This window comes from Centruroides vittatus, unplaced genomic scaffold (assembly GCF_030686945.1).
Source record: "Centruroides vittatus isolate TY-2023 unplaced genomic scaffold, ASM3068694v2 contig_926, whole genome shotgun sequence".
NCBI classification, from domain to species: domain Eukaryota; kingdom Metazoa; phylum Arthropoda; class Arachnida; order Scorpiones; family Buthidae; genus Centruroides; species Centruroides vittatus.
The window spans coordinates 2,740,909-2,759,671 of NW_027122612.1; the positions used below are offsets into that span (position 1 = coordinate 2,740,909).

The window sequence follows — 18,763 nt, forward strand, 5'->3', positions numbered from 1 at the left end:
AATTTCTCTCGAAATTTTGAAGAATTATAATGCAAATTATCAGCTTGTCTTCAGGATATCCGAATCTTAAGGCGGTTATACTGTATAACGCTGTATACCTAATATTATAGTAGTGTGTACTGCCTTTACTGAAACATAGATCTACTGTGTCAGATAACGCATTAAATGGATTACATGATAATCTTTATTTTAATTTATTAATGTTCTTTTTCTTAAAAATATGTTGCAAATAATGTTTACTTGAAAAATGCATGTTTTATTTCCTAAATAAAATTTTCAAGTAGCCGTAAATGTAATTACTTCTATGATGATACAGTTGTTAAGCATTGCAATATTTAATGGACATAAGTTGTTTACAGAAGAGTCTTATAATCACAATGCACATGTTACTGCTTATAACTAATTAATATATTTGCAATTAGTTTAAACGGAATAAACTAATGTATTTATGATGTTCTCTATAATTACGTTTTAAACATTATAAGACTGAAACATACTCTAAACATGGAAAGAAATCGTTTCGATATACCTAAACTATTTAAGAGTATGGCTAAACAGATTTTATTATGTAATATTATACTTTATAAAAACTTTCATGAGGTATTTAGACCTTAAATTTACGGAAGTTATTTTTATAAAAACTACTAACTTTTAAGCCAATGAGACGTGAAGTTATGTATACTTTCAGCTGAAATTAAATTTGAAACTATAGCATTAAATAGAAAAATCAAACATCTCTAAATTTCTCGTAAAGAATTCTCTTATATAATTTTAATTATTCATTAAAAAGAATATTAACTAATAAACTAAATTTCTTCGTATTAAAATGACAAAGTATAGACGGAAATATAACACTTACATCAAGAAACTAGTAACAATAATAATACTAATGGCTATATTTTTACACGGGAACAAATAATCAAAAATTTATTAGCTATTGGATTTCTGCTATCAATTTGTTTGAGATAATAAACAATTTTTTATTTATAATTTTAAAGATTCAAGGTTTCATTTTATTCATACAAAAGCCTTCTTAAAAAATGATATGTAGTCCCGCATGAATACAGTTAGCGGTTAACCTCGTTTTTGAAGGGCAAGAATAACACGGATACCAAATAAAGTAGCTTATATTTAACCAGAATATATATCTTAGGACGGCGTTTTTAAATTGTTCAATTAAAAACAGTCATGAAGTAACAAAAAACCGAAGTGGAATAATTATAAATTATAATAACGCCATTCATTTATAAACATATTCACGTCTCTACACACCAAAATATTGAGATACTACTTTAGTTTTTGTTACTCCGCAGTGTCAATTGAGGTTAAATAAAATATAATTATATGTTAAGCATAAAATTCGTTTCAAGTAGACATATTCTGTATTATTATTTGTCCAAAGAATTAATTATATTTTAAATTAAATAATTTAGATCTTCAAGACTGACAGCAAAATGACTGTTCTTAATATATTCGTGAAGAAAGCAATCCATCAAGGAAACTTCAAGAAGAATAAATCTTGTTATTAATATATAAATAGAAAGGTAAGAGCGATATTTATGAATTACTTACGAATTACAAATAATGCAGAAAACAAAAATTAACCGCAGGGTTTGTCGGAGGTCAATAGAGGCCCGAGCCATTTACCATTTTCAGGCCCCAGGGAGGCGAAGAACTGCAGAAATTTTTAATTAGTTATTGTTACTCGAGTATAACGGGTGAATATTTGAATTTAAGAAGCGAAATAATTTAACTTCTATCACATTTTATGGTATTTCAATAATGCATAATCTTAAAATTGACCATAAATCTTAATAGAAATAAATCTCGTAATACATTGCATGGATCACGCAATAAATCTTCGGTAGTGTCTTGTTGCGAAAAACAGAATGATTGATTTAAAATAATAATAATTAATTCATCCAATTCCGTAATAGTCTTATAAACATATTATAGTTGAAGTTATTTAGTTTTTTTTAATTGTTAATAAGGTCACTCGGAACTTTTACAATCGAACGAAAGTCTCCAGTAACGTTTACACAAGTAAAAAATTCCTGGTGAATTGGTTTTTATCAAATGTTCGAATATTTTCGAATATTACCCTACTGACCGAATCTATACAATAGAAAAGCTATTAATCGGGTAATTTTACTGAAAAGAAACAACATTATCTTTCGGACAATACTCCGAGTAAATGAAAGCATTTCCAAGAAATTAGTATTGTAAAAGTTGGATCCACTGTAATCACTCATGATGGAAGTTTTTTCTTTTTTTTTTATTTTAAAGTCTATTAAAAGAAGAATGCCAGGTAGTTAATGAAAAGTGCTCTTTCATTTTCGCGTATCTTTTGAATAAGCAAAATTTCTATAACACGCTTGAAATTTTAAATCATTTTCTTGTTTCAACAGCGAAACGAAAGTGTTTTAATTTTTATTGTTATTCAGCGTAACTCTTTATTATTATTATTATTATTTTTTTAAATTTAATTTTAATTAAATATACCGTTTCGAGCATATTTTAATAGCATTGTTTAAAATCATAGTCATGAGACATATTCCGGTTAAATATAAGCTACTTTATTCGCTATCCGTGTTATTCTTGCCCTTCAACAACGAGGTTAACAGCAATGTGTTTTCATGCCAGGCCACCTATCATTGAAAAAAATCTTATATGAATAAAATAAAGCCTTGAATGTAGCTGAAATTATTACAAATTTGTTCTACTATCAAAACAAATTTTATTTTATTTTTTCCCATTAATTTCTGCTTATTCTTTCCAAGCCGATGGTGCCTTTTATTTTAAATATACGTTACTGTACATCTAGGGAATGATCTAATGAGAGAAATATTAACATCTAGCAACGTTTGATTGCAGTTTTAATGTACGATAATAAAAGTGACTTATCACTTTTAATTAAGTAATAAAATAAAATATAATCAGTAAAGCATATTTAGAAAAGTTAATACTATCATCCATCATTTTGAAACGTGAGTTTCAATAAGTTAGATAAGAGCAAGGGCATGAGTTCAGTTTAAAAATTTCCATAGAGGTCAACTGATCTGGTGCAATTTTCATTTATTTATTATTACTTTTATTTCCTTGCATTAAATCGAATAGAATATAATCTATGCATATATTTTATTTCATTTATTATAGATAAATTTTAATTACAATTTTATTATTATTATCCTACATCTGTTAACGAATAAGGGTCATAGAATTTATAATCGTTAAAATGATTGAGTCAGATAATAAATGACTAAAATGCCATTTATTAAATAAAAACATATTAATGTTGCAATTAAAAATTATACCTGCAAAATAGCTCTGTATAAACTATTTGCAAGATATTCACAAAGATAAAAACATAAAAATTGGCCGTCGTTCGAAGGTGCAGGCCCTACGAGGAGTGCACGAATCTTAGGAGGCCCATCAGAGGGGGAAAAAATTGTCAGTTTTCTCCTTTTCCCTCCAAAATAACGAAAATAACTTTGATCATGGGCTATTTTTCTACTTCAATATTTATTATCTGTATAAGCGGGTTCTCCGAAAGGGGGCCCAAAATGGTCTTTGCACCCACAATTCTCCATTCTTTCGAAGCCCCTGCGGAAATGGTTGTTGTTAGAAGGTTATTTTGCATGCAATTACGTTCAAAAATAATTTTAAATAACTCATAAAATAATCGCCGCTATTTAGGAAGTGGACGTTACTGGAGGTTAGACTGTATTTGAAAGTAAAATATCTGAAAAAAAATAATTGTATGGCTAGTAAAGACTTTTATGAATTTCACCGATAATATTAGTTTGACTGTATATATATATATATATATGTTTTGCATTACTGAAATTGATGAGTAGAATACCCATTATTTAATTTTGTAGAGACCTGAAATCCATTTATATTGTAGGCGATCTCTATGATTGGTCCATTTAAATCATTTGGCCTAAATCGTGATACCAAATGTTTGCTTAAAAGTCGATTAGCTTAGAGAGAGGAGAGAGAGAAAGAGAGAAAGAATAAAAAAGATTATATATGATCCTTTGATAACTGTTTCTAAAGGTCATCTTAATTCTTATGGTTGCCATGTGAAACTTTTGCACTTTATTCCAGGAATGATGTCACTATAACAATTCGGAATTTTCCCACTTCTACTTGAGTCCATTGTTCGATATCATTTGTAACTCCATCACAGTTTTACATATTGTGTATGTGCAAAGCTTAACATTTTAGTTAATGAAGGTAGCAACTTAATTAAATATACTGTAAAAAAAAACAATGCTATTAAATCAAGGATTTACACGTGTTACAGCTTAGAGATATATTACGAGGATACAATTTGAGTTCTCATGCTTTTAAATTTATTAGTATTCGGTGGTGAAGCCTCTTATACTTTACAGCTTAGGGCTATAAAAAATTGAATTTTGTCCTGTATTAAATACAATATTTATCAATTTTTATTGTTCTTCAATAATAGAATAATTGATCTAAATAAATAAAGACAATTTAGAATTTTTTGTTTTTATAAACTATACAGGGCTTTATATTTATCAGGAAAATTTAAAAATCTCTCACAAAATCACTATAATTTACAGGACCGCCGGGAGCTTGTATAGGACCCGGGGTAGAGGGTGCCCTTATTTGTCTGTTAGCGGGTCTCTTCTGCCATTGTCTTTTTGTTAAAAAAATGCGTAGAATGTTTCTTTATTAATAAAAAGAAGTCTTAGAGACTTTATATTCTATTAGTAACAGTAATATTAATTTTATAGAAGTAATAACCATACGGGCCCCGTCTCTTCCTCTCGACTGCCCTAATAATTTCTAATGCCCTTAATAGAATGTTTATAATACGCTACAATTTTTTCAATAGAAAAGTAAATTAAAATAAATATCAAATTTCATAATACACTGTACCTGATTATCAGTTAATTATGAGGTCATACGTACATAAACTCGAAGTGTTTTTAAAATTTCAATTGATATAAATAACGTATTATACTAAAAATATATTAGTATTAATTAAAAAATTATGTATTTGTTAGAAATTTGAATTTCGTCAGGAACCATATATCACGTGTCACTCTTTCAGATTTTAACAAACATGGCGTCGATCGTGCGGGTGTGCGAAGAGAACTGTGAGTATGGTGGAGAAGGCAACTCCTCGCTGGTGATAAGATTGAAAAAGGTTTGCAAAAGTACGTTCCTTAAGAGTTACCGCGATTGATTTACAAAAATTGTGCTAAAAAAATAGTCTACAAATGATAAAAAAAGTAATAATAATAATAATAAGCCCCGTGTTTAACACACTACATTAAACCGGCATTTTGTTTTTATCCATACAAAGATCATTTATTAATTACTGTATAATTTATTTTTAATCGTTAATGTGTCACTTTTCAAGTGTATTTTATTATTTCAAAAATGTTTCCATTTCTCAATGATTACAAAAGCATGAATCATCATGAATTATGCTTATCCACTTAATGTAAGTCAAGAGAAATCAACATTTATGGCAGATTAATAGCTTTACAAATTTACTTATGTTATAGATATTTACATGCTTTATAGTTGTTCATTACATTTCACATTAAAAATTTATTTATTTATTTTTTTGTATTTTTGCTTATTTTTCAGTTTGTCCAAATTGATAAAGTAAGTATAGGCAAATAATGCTGTTTTAAATACGTCGTGAATATATTAAAATACTCTGTAATCCTGCAGTTTGTCAGTCGACATTGACCGAAAATTTTTTAAATTGTTATTAAAAATGTATACACGTGATATAAAAAACCTCTCGCTTGTCTTAGCTTTATCCCATGTATATATCTGCATTTTTAACCTGTTTTTTTCACTTCTATCTATCCGGAGCATTCTCTCTTCTCTATTCCTTCTCTCTCAACCTCTGCCACCTTGTCTCTCCATCTCACCTTCAGTCTTCCTCACTTCTTCCTTCTGATCACTTCCAACTTCCCAATTTTCTTTCCAGCATGGTCCTCACTTCTTTTCTCTACTTTCCTGCAACTTCTTACTTTTCCATAGGAGTATAACACTGCATGTACTTACAATATAAAATTATTTAGGAATAATAACAGATTTTCTGGACCTACCTTGACTGTTCCTTTTGTTATGTGGTCATTCCTAATTCTGTCCATCACACCACACATCATTCATCTCGGCATTCTTATTTCCACTGTCTCCATCTTCTTTTTCTGGGCTCTTGTATTATAATTGTCCATGTTTCAGCACTACATCATTGGATAAAAATAACATATAAAAACCTAATATATTTATAAATATCTCTGTATTTATATGAGAATATTCTTCAACTCATAAGAAATAATAAACCAATTTAAACATTTTTTAAACATTGGCTATACAGACATTTTTAATAATGTTGGTTGATGTAAACTGTAGTATTACCTTAAAAACATTTTATTATTCATAAATAATTTTACATTGTAAATACATGCAATGTTGTTTTTCTATGGAGTGGTGTACTTAATAAAGTTGTTTTTATATTGAAACTTAAGTAATAATGAAGAAAATTGCAGCTTCACTTGTTATATTGTAATTATTAAAATTTTAAAAGCCAAAAGAACAACAAAATTCAAAAAGTAAATTTTAAAAAAATATTTCTAAATATTAAAATCAGAAAATATCAATTTGTAAATATTAAAAATGAGTATGTACCGGTACATGTATCAAAATTAAACATGAACTGTTTTGAATATTTTGTTGTTAACTTTTTTTATTTATTATGTAATAAGATTTTATTTTCACAATACATAAATATTATACACTAGCAATGTAATTTACCATTATCTAACTAAATTGTGTAATCACAAGAAGTAGGTTTTACCAATGTATTGTCATTGTTCTGCTAATGACAGACTAATTCACCATTATTCCCCTTTATGATCTTTTCTTATTTTATTTTATTTTAACATACAAATGAGTACTTGAAACCTGAAGATGTAGAAATACAATATGAAATATCAATGTACTCTTTCTCTGAAGTATTCAATATTTCAAGTAAATGCTTAATGGCTAATTGATAAATTTGTAAATTGTATCGTATTACTTGTCTATTTAAATTTGTTATTTTAGATTAACGTTGAACAATACAAGAGATTAAGCATATAAAGGAGTTAATGTTTATTATGAAATGTTTTTTTTATGATTACACTAAGATGTGCACGTCTCAAAAAATATTTTATTTGGTAATAAATATTGATTTCTTCACCTTCATAGTGTCTTAGGTTTTTTAATATATTCAATGCTGTCAGTATGCATAAAGGATAGCCTTTTGGATTAAATTTTAGTTACTAAATATTTTATAAGGTTATTTGTATTATTCGTTTTTACTGAATGGTACGTTGAACAAATATTTTAACTTTTCAATTGACTTTGAATAGAATGGAAATTTTGGTAACTTTTTTGCATATATCATCAAGAAAAGTTGGTTAGAATTGAACTGAACAACCAATAAAAATATCTTTATTATATGTGAGAAGAAAAGACAATTATAAACATGAAACTAGAATGTAATTAAACCTAAAAATTTAATTTAGTATTATTCTACAGATAACTAGATAAATTTATTGAGAAAGATAATGAGAGTTGTGTAATTAGAAGGATGTATTACTGAAAATATTGAGAAATGATTCTTGAAATATGTTGAGAAAACAATTGACATGTAATATTATATTATTATTATCAAACAGTGCAGTTTTAGTAATTTAACATAAATATAGCTACTTGGCCAGTTTATAGAAAATATCAAATTACCAAGACGGTTGAAAGGGAGATGAGAATTTTTCTCTGGGCCTGGAGAAATTTTATGAGCTCATAATGGTTCCTATTCCTATAAAATGAATGTTGTTTTCACTATCAGAAAATAAAATCTTTAAGATTGCTTTTTATTAATAAAGAAACTAAGGATGCACCGATAAGCAAAATGACCGATTACCGATTAATCGGCCATGCATTATCGGCCAATACCGATTAATCGGCTGATTAGTGTTAATAATTTATTGTGTTAATAGTGTGAGATCCTGGAGTTAATTATACAGTTAATTATAATGTGGAAAAACCCATTTTTCTCTGCCTGGTTTTTCCGTCTCCCTCGAGTCAGGTAAACAAGAGACCATCGAATATCCTTGCAAAATCAACAATCTCTTCCTTAGTTTGGGAAAGATTCTAAAATAAATCTGAACACTTAATTGTTGATGCATGGAAACTTTGACATTTTTTAAAAAGCTGAAGTGTTTCTGTGTTTAACAGAAACAAAATATATTTATTTAACCGCTGATATTTGGACAGCAACTACAAACAATTCATCTTTTTTAAGTGTAACAGCCCACTGGTTGAAGGATGATTTTCATCAGGAAAGAGCTGTTTTGCGAATTGTTCCCTTTTGAAGGTTCCCACACAACTACACGAATCAGTGAACAGATAAAAATTGTTCTTGAACAGTATAAGTTGATAAGTGATAAGATATTCTTAGTACTGAGAGATTCTGCAGCAAATATAGTAGCTGGAATTAGGAATTGCAACTTAGAAGCATTATCATGCTTTATACATACACTGCGACTGACACTAAATGAATGCATATTTTCTCAACAAGAAGTGAAAACTATAATCACAGTTAATAGAAATATTGTCACTCATTTTAATCATTCTGCTGTAGCTGTAAGCAAATTGAAAGATTTGCAAGACAAGTTAGGTTTGCAGAAACACAAATTTATTCAAGATGTTCCTACTCACTGAAATTCTACGTGCTACTTGTTGGAACAGCAGAAAGCCCTTGTCACATATGTGTGAGAATCTGAAAGGGGGGTATGAAAGTAATTAAATAATTAAGAATTTATTTTAATGCATCGCAGAAAACGAAGAGGAAAAGGTCAACGGAGAAACCCACTCATGACCTATTTCTCCCGATTTCTTAGCAGATAAGATCGATTAAATGTCTTCCGATTTAAACAATTATTACTCAGGTTGTAACCTAATATCGGACCTTAGTCACTACCGGCAATTAATTTAGTATGTTTGACAGTTGTTATTGTGATTATGAAGTAAAATGAGTAACAATGCCAGATAGAAAGTGTCAATAATTCATTGAAATGTCCGATTTCTGACAGGTTGTATAAGCAACACCCAGACTCAGTTCAAGCTTAGAACATATTACATCAAAATTGCATCAGCCAGATGATGGTATAAAAAGGAGTAGTACCCACTCCTCGGGGTGGACAATCTAGAAGAAGCAAGGACTCAGGCTGTCTGTCTGTCACCCCTCCTGGCTCCATCATAAAGCAACCTCTACGATCCATGATTATCCTGCCGACATCATATGAACAGGATCTCTGAGTTAATTAAGTAGATCTACGTGACTCTCTGCGCCTAGATTTAGCAGACCCGCATATCGGGTGGAATACGAAATCTTTGTGATGAGGGTTATATCTTTTTATCTTTTATTGCGTATATCCGCCATCTTTAGCCATAACTTTGTAATCTTAGTTTAGAGATATTAAATTGTTGTGTTATGTTAAACCTGTCCATTTCTGAGAAATGGCCGACAACCTTACCGACTTACTCGCGACTTTCCCACTCCACTATTTGCCCTCCTAAAGCCATCCATTGACACAGTGACGGTCTTTACCAGACCGTGCCGGTAAGTGGGGCATAGAGGTCCCTTCTCTAACCCCCTTGGTTCTAACATATGCTGTAGATAATAAAATTCCTACGTTGAGCCCATATCAGCGGTCTCTCATTGAAAAAATTGTTCTACTTTTAAAACTATTCAAAGAAATTACTGTGGAAGCCAGCAAACAAGAAACCACCTCATCTTCAATAATTCCCACAATAGAGACACTGAAATTATTCTTATCAAAAGCAAAGAGCAGTAGTTCCTTTACTGACATTAATACTATAATAGAAGAACTAGAAAATCTAATAAAAAAAGATTTTCAGCATATATAGAAAACAAGTCTTTATATTTGTCATCTTTATTAGATCCAAGATTCAAAATGAAATTTCAAAAAGAGGATATGGTAGAGGAAATAAAAATATGGGCAATTGATAGCTTAGAACAGGGGTGTCGAACTCAAACTACTTAAGTGCCAATTTTTTGTTTGGAGTATGACAGTGGGCCAGACATTTTTAGCTTTTGTAGCCAAAAATTTTCTAAAAAGTAGCCCAAAATTAGCCGACTCAAAAAACTCCTTTTTTAATAACCTGAGATTTGACAATAAATTAAAAAACATCGTTTATACTTTTCCAGCAATAACTTTAATCACAGAACAAACATTTTCGACCAATTTACAGGCCTGAAGCAGGTCTGTAAACTGATCCGAAAATAAGGATTGAGAAACTCAAAGTACAAGAATAATCTGTAATTTACTAATATTTTGAAAACCCTTATTTTATATGCAAAATAGTGCAAATATATAATAAATGATCTTGCTAAAATGGACTTTAATTTGAAATTCAAAAGATAAAATAGAGAAAACATAATGTAAACAAGAAATTAAACATAAAAATAAATCAAATAAAATAAATAACTAAGTAATATGAATAAATAAAAATAACAATAATAATAATTAAGTTCAACAACTTTGTTTATTAAGTATTATTTACTTAAGTACAAAGTATCACATTTTCTTTTGGTATCAGGATAATAAAATATAAACAAATAGCATTATTGAATTTATGTCGCTGGCTGCAAGTAATTGTTGCGCGGGCCATGACTGGCCTGTGGGCCGTATCTTTGACATGCCTGGCTTAGAAGATGTTGATAATTCAAAATCTCAATAAGAATTAAATTCTGAAGCTTCTACTTCTGGAGATGATCAAGATGGAGGTGAATCTCTAAGTTTTTCTGATTTATTTGATGAATTAGCTTCTAGTAAACGAAAGCAAAACCAAAAGCTCAAAAGAACTTTTTCCTAATTCGAGCAAAATAGCTATGAAATATTTAAGTGCCCCAGCATCTTCCATTGAAAATGAAAGAATTTTCAGCACTGGAGGTAACATTTATGAGCCAGCAAGAAATAGGTTATGTCCTGAAAATGGTGAAATTCTCATGTTTTTGCATTACAATTTAAGGGTTTTACAGTTTGAATATTAAAATTTTATTCGTTTTATATATTTAAAGTTTAAACTTTAAATAAAAGAGATAGTTTTGAATAGGTTATATTATACCTTATAATATGTATCGATAAAAGAAATAATTTGAATTGTAAAATTTTTTTAATATTCAGTTTGTCATAAATAACATATATATAACAGAAATTTATTAGTTTTTATTACTAGCATTATACGTAACATTCTAACAAAAATGCCAAAAGGCAAAATAGACCGATTATCAAAACCGATTAATCGGGGAAATGGCTGATACGGATTAATCGGCAAAGTGGCCGATACGGCCGATTACCAATTACTTACCAATTAATCGGTGCATCCTTGAAGAAACATTTTACATATTTCCATTTGTTAAACAAAAAAAAAAGGCTAATGGGACTCTATAAGAGGCAAAAGGGAAGCACTCAACAGCCCATCAGATTACCAAAAGTGCAAAGTGAAGAAAAAATAAACATCAGAAATATGTAAGTAATTTTAATAACTAAACTTTTATCCAACTAGAAAGAACACTTAATTTGTAACACAATAAAGTATGTACACTGTAGTGAGTGTACTCTTATTAATCCAAATCAATTTGTTTCTCCATTGAGTGTTTCTGACAAAACAAAAAGAAATCATGTGTTAATTTTTAAAAACATCAAATTGGTCTGTAGTTCTTCTTGACTTGGTTTTCTTTGTATACAATTTTGCTAATCCAAAACCCCATACAATAATTAACGTGGATTAGTGATAGTGCACTGCACATACATTTGTTTTTGATGTGCAAAGTTGTGATATCTGCAAAGTTCAATAATATCAATCTTATTCAGAAACTATGCATAATGTTGAAAGAAAAATTGATTTCAACAGCATATTTAGAAGTTTATTCAGATATTGTCAGCATTATTCACTATTACTTTAATACTATTACATTGTGAGGGTTGTACAGAATTTTTTGTGATAAATATGAGACACTTCTTCAAGCTTATACAAGCAAATGCCTCAGGAAGTATTCATATATTGTGGGATTTTTTCTGTAACCAAGTCTAATCTGGTTGGTTGTAAAAAGTGGCTCCATGATGACTTTCACTTTACATGATAGATAAATTTCCATAAAGTCTACAGAAAGTCATCATACCATTCTTTCCTACCACTGTTTTCCAGCAGAGAACATTAACATTGGACCATTGACAATTGGCATTATGAAGTCTGGTCAGACAAGTCACATTTCCAGTTGTATAGGGCAGACAGTTGTTATAGATCTGGACTTATGAAACTGGATACTTCATGTCAGCAAGGTGTTGTTCAGGGAAGTGGCAGAAATGTTATGGTCTGGAGTGTGTTTTGTCGAGTATCTCTTGGACTCTTGGATGTTAGTGTCAGGTTCCCAGTATACTAACATGGTGACTGATCACCTTTACCCATTTATGATTTTTTGTCCCTAATTGGATAGTCTATTCCAGCAAGACAATGCCAAACCACATCATGCATGGGTGATAAAAGAACTGAACACGTGTTGAAAGAAAACTAAAAGTGAAAAATTATATCATGTATAGTAGTGGTTACCAGCTGGTATTCCATGGAGAAATTTGGACATTGATTAACTTAGGGTTATGTGAAGTATTACAAAAGAAATGCAAAATACTTGGTTGCTTTTTCTCAATCATTGGGGGTTTTTTATTCAAATCTAAAACCAAACATGAAATGACTGTTATCAATGAATAATAATGTCAATAAATCAATAATCAACAGTAAATAATGTTGTGAGTGCAATTGTCATACTTTCTAGAAAAGAGCCAAGAATCCATAAACTTGTTATATATCAATACTTCGTCTATGAGGACATGGCCTATTAATAGGACGTATTGCACTAGTGTTATGGCTTTAGCAATCAAGGAAAACCTTATTCAGAGAAAACAAACAATCTTTATTGATCACAGGTATAATACAAAGTGATCAATAAAGATTGTTTGTTTTCTCTGAATAAGGTCTTCATTGATTGCTAAAGCCATAACACCAGTGCAATACGTCTTATTAATAGGCCATGTCCTCGTAGACAAAATATATAACAAATTGAAATTAAGGACATAGAGGCATATAAATTAATCCATAAATTTATTTCAAACAAGGGTGTTTAATTATAACAAATTAGTGCGAAGTTTGTATCAACAAACCAATTTGTTATAATTAAACAAGTGAATTTCATATTAATAAAATAAAATAAACTGAAGTGGAACTTTTATGATCATTATTCTATAGATGTTTGTATTGTTTAAAAAAATTTCATGACGGTGGTCTGCGGGATTCAAAATTGGAGTTCTGTGGTCTTTAACATCAGAAATGTTGCCAACCACTGATGTATAGGATAAAATATTCACCAGAAGTATTATACAAATTTATTTGGAGTAAAGCCAAATAAAAATTAAAAATATAAGTTTGCATATAGGTTAAAATATATGATTGTTTGCTTATATATTTCTACTTACTCCATTATGATTTTTAGTTTTTGATTTTTGATTTCTTTATTTTGGCTTGATTTTCTAGTATTATGTTTCCTGTACAAATGCAGATGAGGCTTATTTTGAATGCATGACCTATAATAATGTACAGTACATAACCTGATATATTAGTAATATGAAACAATCTGCCAATCAAATGAAAATAATAAGTTTATTTATTTATAATTATTAAATTTATCATGAGATGGTATGGTGTAACTGCCTATCTCTAGCCAAACTGCTTTGTTTTGGAATATTAATTAGCTTTAATATAGCCTGTTAAAAATCTGATGGATTGTTTGGAATATATGAACTTGTTTAATGTTAGTTTTCATATTTTGTTGGGATCCTATAAGTGCACTATAAATTCTATAAATGGGATTCTTCCTCTTTTTATTTATTCTTAACTACATTGTAGCCTACATAATAGAGTTGCATTTATATTTTACAAAAAAAATTTTTTTGCTATACTTTTTCGCATGTTTACTTTTTACTATGAAATATAGCAACTTTATGTAACTTGTTGTATGGCTGAAAGTATTTATGATAAAACTTTGTTCTGGTTAGGAAAGGTTTGATTATCTAATACTATTGACTAGTATTATTATTTATTGGATTTACTAGATTTTAAGCAAGGTAAAATGCTAAGAATTTGAGGAGTCTAGCTTTTATTTTATGAAATATTTTATAAAATGTCTCAGCATTAGATCAAAGCAACTAGACTTCTTATAAGCATTTTAACTTGCATTATCTACAATGGAATTGAAGGAGGACGATTGCTAAATTTTTTTATTTATAGATTAAGTAACTGTTTTTAATATCTAATGCTAATATTGTTTACAAAGAGCTGTCACAAATTGCAAAAATGCAAGCATTGTGGAATATTAGAAAATACAGTGTAGAGGTTACGTTGCCAAAGGCAATCAGATGTCCTTAGTTTTGTACAGTCATTCCATTTATATTGGCTCACTTGAATAGCAAAGTCAAGATTGTATTTTCTTTTCTATTTATTTTTAGTACAGTAAATGCAGACTCTTAAAGATAATGTAAATGATATTCTTAGGAATGAATACAAATGTTTTTATAAAAAGTTCATGAATTGAATATTCACACTTTAGATGAATTGAGGGAGAACATTCAAAGTGCTGTTGAGTCTATCAAAGTTGTCATTTTGCATAAGTATACTTAAACGTGATAACGAGTATACAAAAATGTAATGTTGATTCACAAGGATCTTCACAATGTATTTCCAACATCATATGTAAGAGTATGCATTCAATTTAATATACTAAAAATAAATGAGAAAATCTCTTTATACTAAATTTTCTTGAAATACTTTTTAATTTTATAATTTGAAGGAGACTATTTATCTAACAGTAAATCAAATTGCTTGAATTCATTTCTCCATAGTCAGTGATATAATGAAAGAAACTAATAACTTATGAGAAATGCCTGTGGGTTCAGACTAATAGGACATCCTGCATTATTAGTAATGTATTCATATTCACCAATAATACATATAAATTTCACTTGGGTAGATTTTGTATCTTTATTGAAAAAGAGAACAGAAGGAATTTTCATAACTTATAAGTTTAATTTTGCTGCCATGAATTTCATAATTCTATATTTTATCAGGCTCTAGAAGCTACAAAAGGCTGCAAGTTGTAGTAGTCATTCATTTTAACATACATTATGAACTTTTCCTAGTATTTTCGGAGGCACAATTTTTTAAACAATAACATTCTAAATTGAAAATAAATGAATAACTCTGATGATAATAGTATATATAATCATACTGATAACATAAAAAAATAGTGAAACATTAAGTTTATAAAAGTGTAAAAATAGTGCAATATAGTGATGTAGAAGCATCAAGCATTGGACAGGTTTGTAGAGTCTGCGGCTTTTGCAGTCTCCTTTAACACTGCACTTTTATATCTTAAACGTTTCATTAAAAAAACTGTTTTTAGCTAATTCGGCTAGCCATCTTCAGGTTTGAACTACATGTAATGACAGGATTTCAGAATAATGATTCAAAAATAATTTGTATAGTGCACATTTTATTTAAAATATACAGTGTTCAAGGAGACTGCATAAACCACAGGAACTCTAAAAATCTCCAATGTGTGATAGCTCTATATTGCTAAATTATCTTATGGACACAATTCTGCATTGCATTGTTTTATATTTTTATAACCTTAATGTTTTACTATTTTTTAACATTATTAGTATGATTTTACATGTTATTGTCACAGTTATTAGTTTACTTGTAATAATGACATTTTGTAACATGATGTATTTTAACTGGAAATAACACTTCAAATGTTTTAATTTCAATTTTTCTAATCTAAGAATTCTGATTAATTTCATTTTGTCAGCACCTAAAGTTTCAACATGTTTTTTTTTATTTTTATATTTATTCAAAGTTAAATAAATTTTTTTAATAATGAATTATTTAAAACATTTGTGTTTCTTGATTAAATATTACTAAGAAGATCTAAAATTTTGTACAAGAGAAAGTTCATGAGGTAAATATGATCAACTATTCCAATAAAACAAGATTTTTGTAAATTTTGAAACTGAAAAGAAATCATGATAGAATTTAATTAACATAATTTTTTTCAGTGAGATATTCTTATTGAAATATTGTAATATTTTACATTTATTTTTAAAAATTAATAAACTGATCACAAAAATGAAATCTAATACAAACTACACTTTTAGATCTACAGGGTGAGTCATAAGTCTCCATGCAAATGGTGAAAGCGCTGACCAATGTTTATTTTATTCGTACAAATGGTATCATATGATGCAACAAAATAATGTCAACCGTTCTTCCTTTGTTAGTGGCATTTCTTTTCAGTAGGTTCACCTTTCTGAAAACGAAAAAGAAATTAGTCACCACTCTCATCATTTATATGGAGACTTATGACTCACCATGTATTTATTCCAAGTCAAGGCAAACTCTGCACTAACACTGGTTAATTATCTCTAGATGAAATTAAGTGGTAAAAAGAATAGCGTAATCTTTGTTAGAGCTAATTCAAGCTAAAGATTATTTTCAAAATTATTATAGACTAATAAATTCATATCTGGAAATACTTTATACTATAAATTTTTTTTCGCTTAACTTATCAGCATTGTTGATTTGGTGTTAGAAAACCTATATGTATGGGTGAAGCCTGTATATAAAGTCTTATGATTGATGTAAGGAATTTGTTATGATTGTATAACATTCTAAGTTCTCTTGCTTCTTATTCTATTAGCTTTAGTAGGAGGGTTAAAGTGTGTCTTAATGAAACCATTTATAACATTTCTAGGAAAGCCCTGTTGGATAAAGATAGTAATAATACTTTTTAACACTTTGTACATGTGTGTGGAATATGTGATGGCTTGGTTTATAAATGTGCAAAATGCTGGACATAATATCATAGGATTTCCAGTGTACTGTACATAAGAATCAATTGATGTAGGCTTGTGAAACACTTTGGTACAATACATTTGATCAGATTTAAAAATAGAAATGTCTAAATAATTCACTACAAACTGCTTATCTGTTCTAAACCTAGTCAATACTTGTTGAGTTATAGTTGATATCATCCGAGAACAAGTAAATATATTTGTCATTATCTTGAATAATTAGCACATCATCTATGTATCTGCATATTAATTTGATGTGGTATTTATATTTATTTAATGTTTATTTAGTTTATGGTCTTATATACGCAATTGAAAACATTATTTAAGAAAGATCGCTTTTTATGTTAAGATATCAAACTTTAGATTTTATTTATTGTCTCATATTGTTAAAGTCAAACTATCTATTTAAAGAAATTTTTAAATTAATAAAAATGAATTCTTACTTTTGTGTATTTTCTATATTCTTAACATTTTTTTAACTTCGTTATTGTCTGAATGTTTTCTATGAAATTATGAAAATTATTGGGACTTATATGGCTTAGATGGTGTAATATTTGTTTAACATATGTTAATACAGTAATACCCCAAACTTATGCGATAGGTGGGGCTGAGTGATAACCGCATAAGTCGGGGTATAATTTTGCTTATAAATACATACAAATTAACATTGAAGTGAACTCACTCAGCAAAATTAAATCACAAACAACCAAACACCTTAAGTTGCTGAGAAAATTTAATAACTAACAAACGTTTTCAGCCAAATCTGTTGGCCATCATCAGGTTAAACATATTCGAATGCAAACACAAAATGGAACAAAAAATTTAAATACAAATAAATAAAATAACAGATAAAATATACATATAAGAAAGTAAAAATTAAATATAAATAACAAAAATATATAAAAAATATGTATAGGTTAAATAAATAAATATGAATAAACTACACGAAACTCTAATAAATGCAAGAAGTGCATTTATCAATAAATTATACGAAATTCTGACAAATACAAGATATGCAGTGATAACAAAATCAAGGCATTAAATTAAGAGGAATAGTTAAGTTAACGGATGCGGTACATGTGAATTTAAGGAATAAGTACATTAAGAAAATGAAATGGATCCTTAGAAAACAGGCATCAAGAGCAGCTAAGGATAATCCTTCGACATTCGTATTATGGGACAAGGTAGAAGTCCCGATGAAGATCATGGAGTTTCTAAAGTGGGGACCGAACTATGTCCCTGAAAGTTCAAACTCTTGGGACGCGTCAATTCAAGAAATAGAAAGAGGAATATCTGGGCTAGATCCTTTAGAAAAAGAATACCTCCGATGGAAAACTGTCATTAAAGACCGGATGGCTTGGAGGAAAGGATGTGATGCCGGTAAATACATCAAACTTACTAAATGCTGGCTTAGAGAAAACGATTTGGTTACTACTAGAGCGGACAAGAGCAAAACATTAGTCATCATGAAAAGGCAAACGTATAATGACGCTTTGGATGATTATATTAAGAAAACCGAATGCGAGCGTGTTGACGAAAAGATTATCGATAGCGTCGACAGAAGAGTTAAGAAACTTGAAAAAGCTAAAATCACTAATTTATTACCTTTTCTCAAAAATTGTCGGAATCCTAGGCCAGGTATGCCGAGATTATTTGCGTTTGCCAAAACCCATAAAGAGGGCAAGGAAGTAAGACCCATAGTTGAAAGATGCAGAGGACCAACCTTTTTT

General features: G+C 29.1%; 2 protein-coding genes across 3 annotated transcripts in view; one reads left to right on the forward strand and one right to left on the reverse strand.

Annotated features, from left to right (window-relative positions):
* Positions 1-18,763, reverse strand: part of Jwa (PRA1 family protein Jwa) — a 124,576-nt gene that overhangs the window by 17,464 nt on the left and 88,349 nt on the right. The gene's annotated exons all lie outside the window — the stretch shown is intronic.
* Positions 5,094-18,763, forward strand: part of Ipk1 (Inositol phosphate kinase 1) — a 49,859-nt gene continuing 36,189 nt past the window's right edge. The window contains exon 1 of one of the 2 annotated variants that reach the window (XM_067281696.1): positions 5,094-5,192. Coding sequence is in view for 1 of the 2 variants with exons in the window: in XM_067281695.1 (XP_067137796.1) it covers positions 5,099-5,182 (84 nt within the window). In the remaining variant the exon portion in view is untranslated. The remainder of the gene's footprint in view (positions 5,193-18,763) is intronic. The other variant, XM_067281695.1, reaches the window with a different exon arrangement.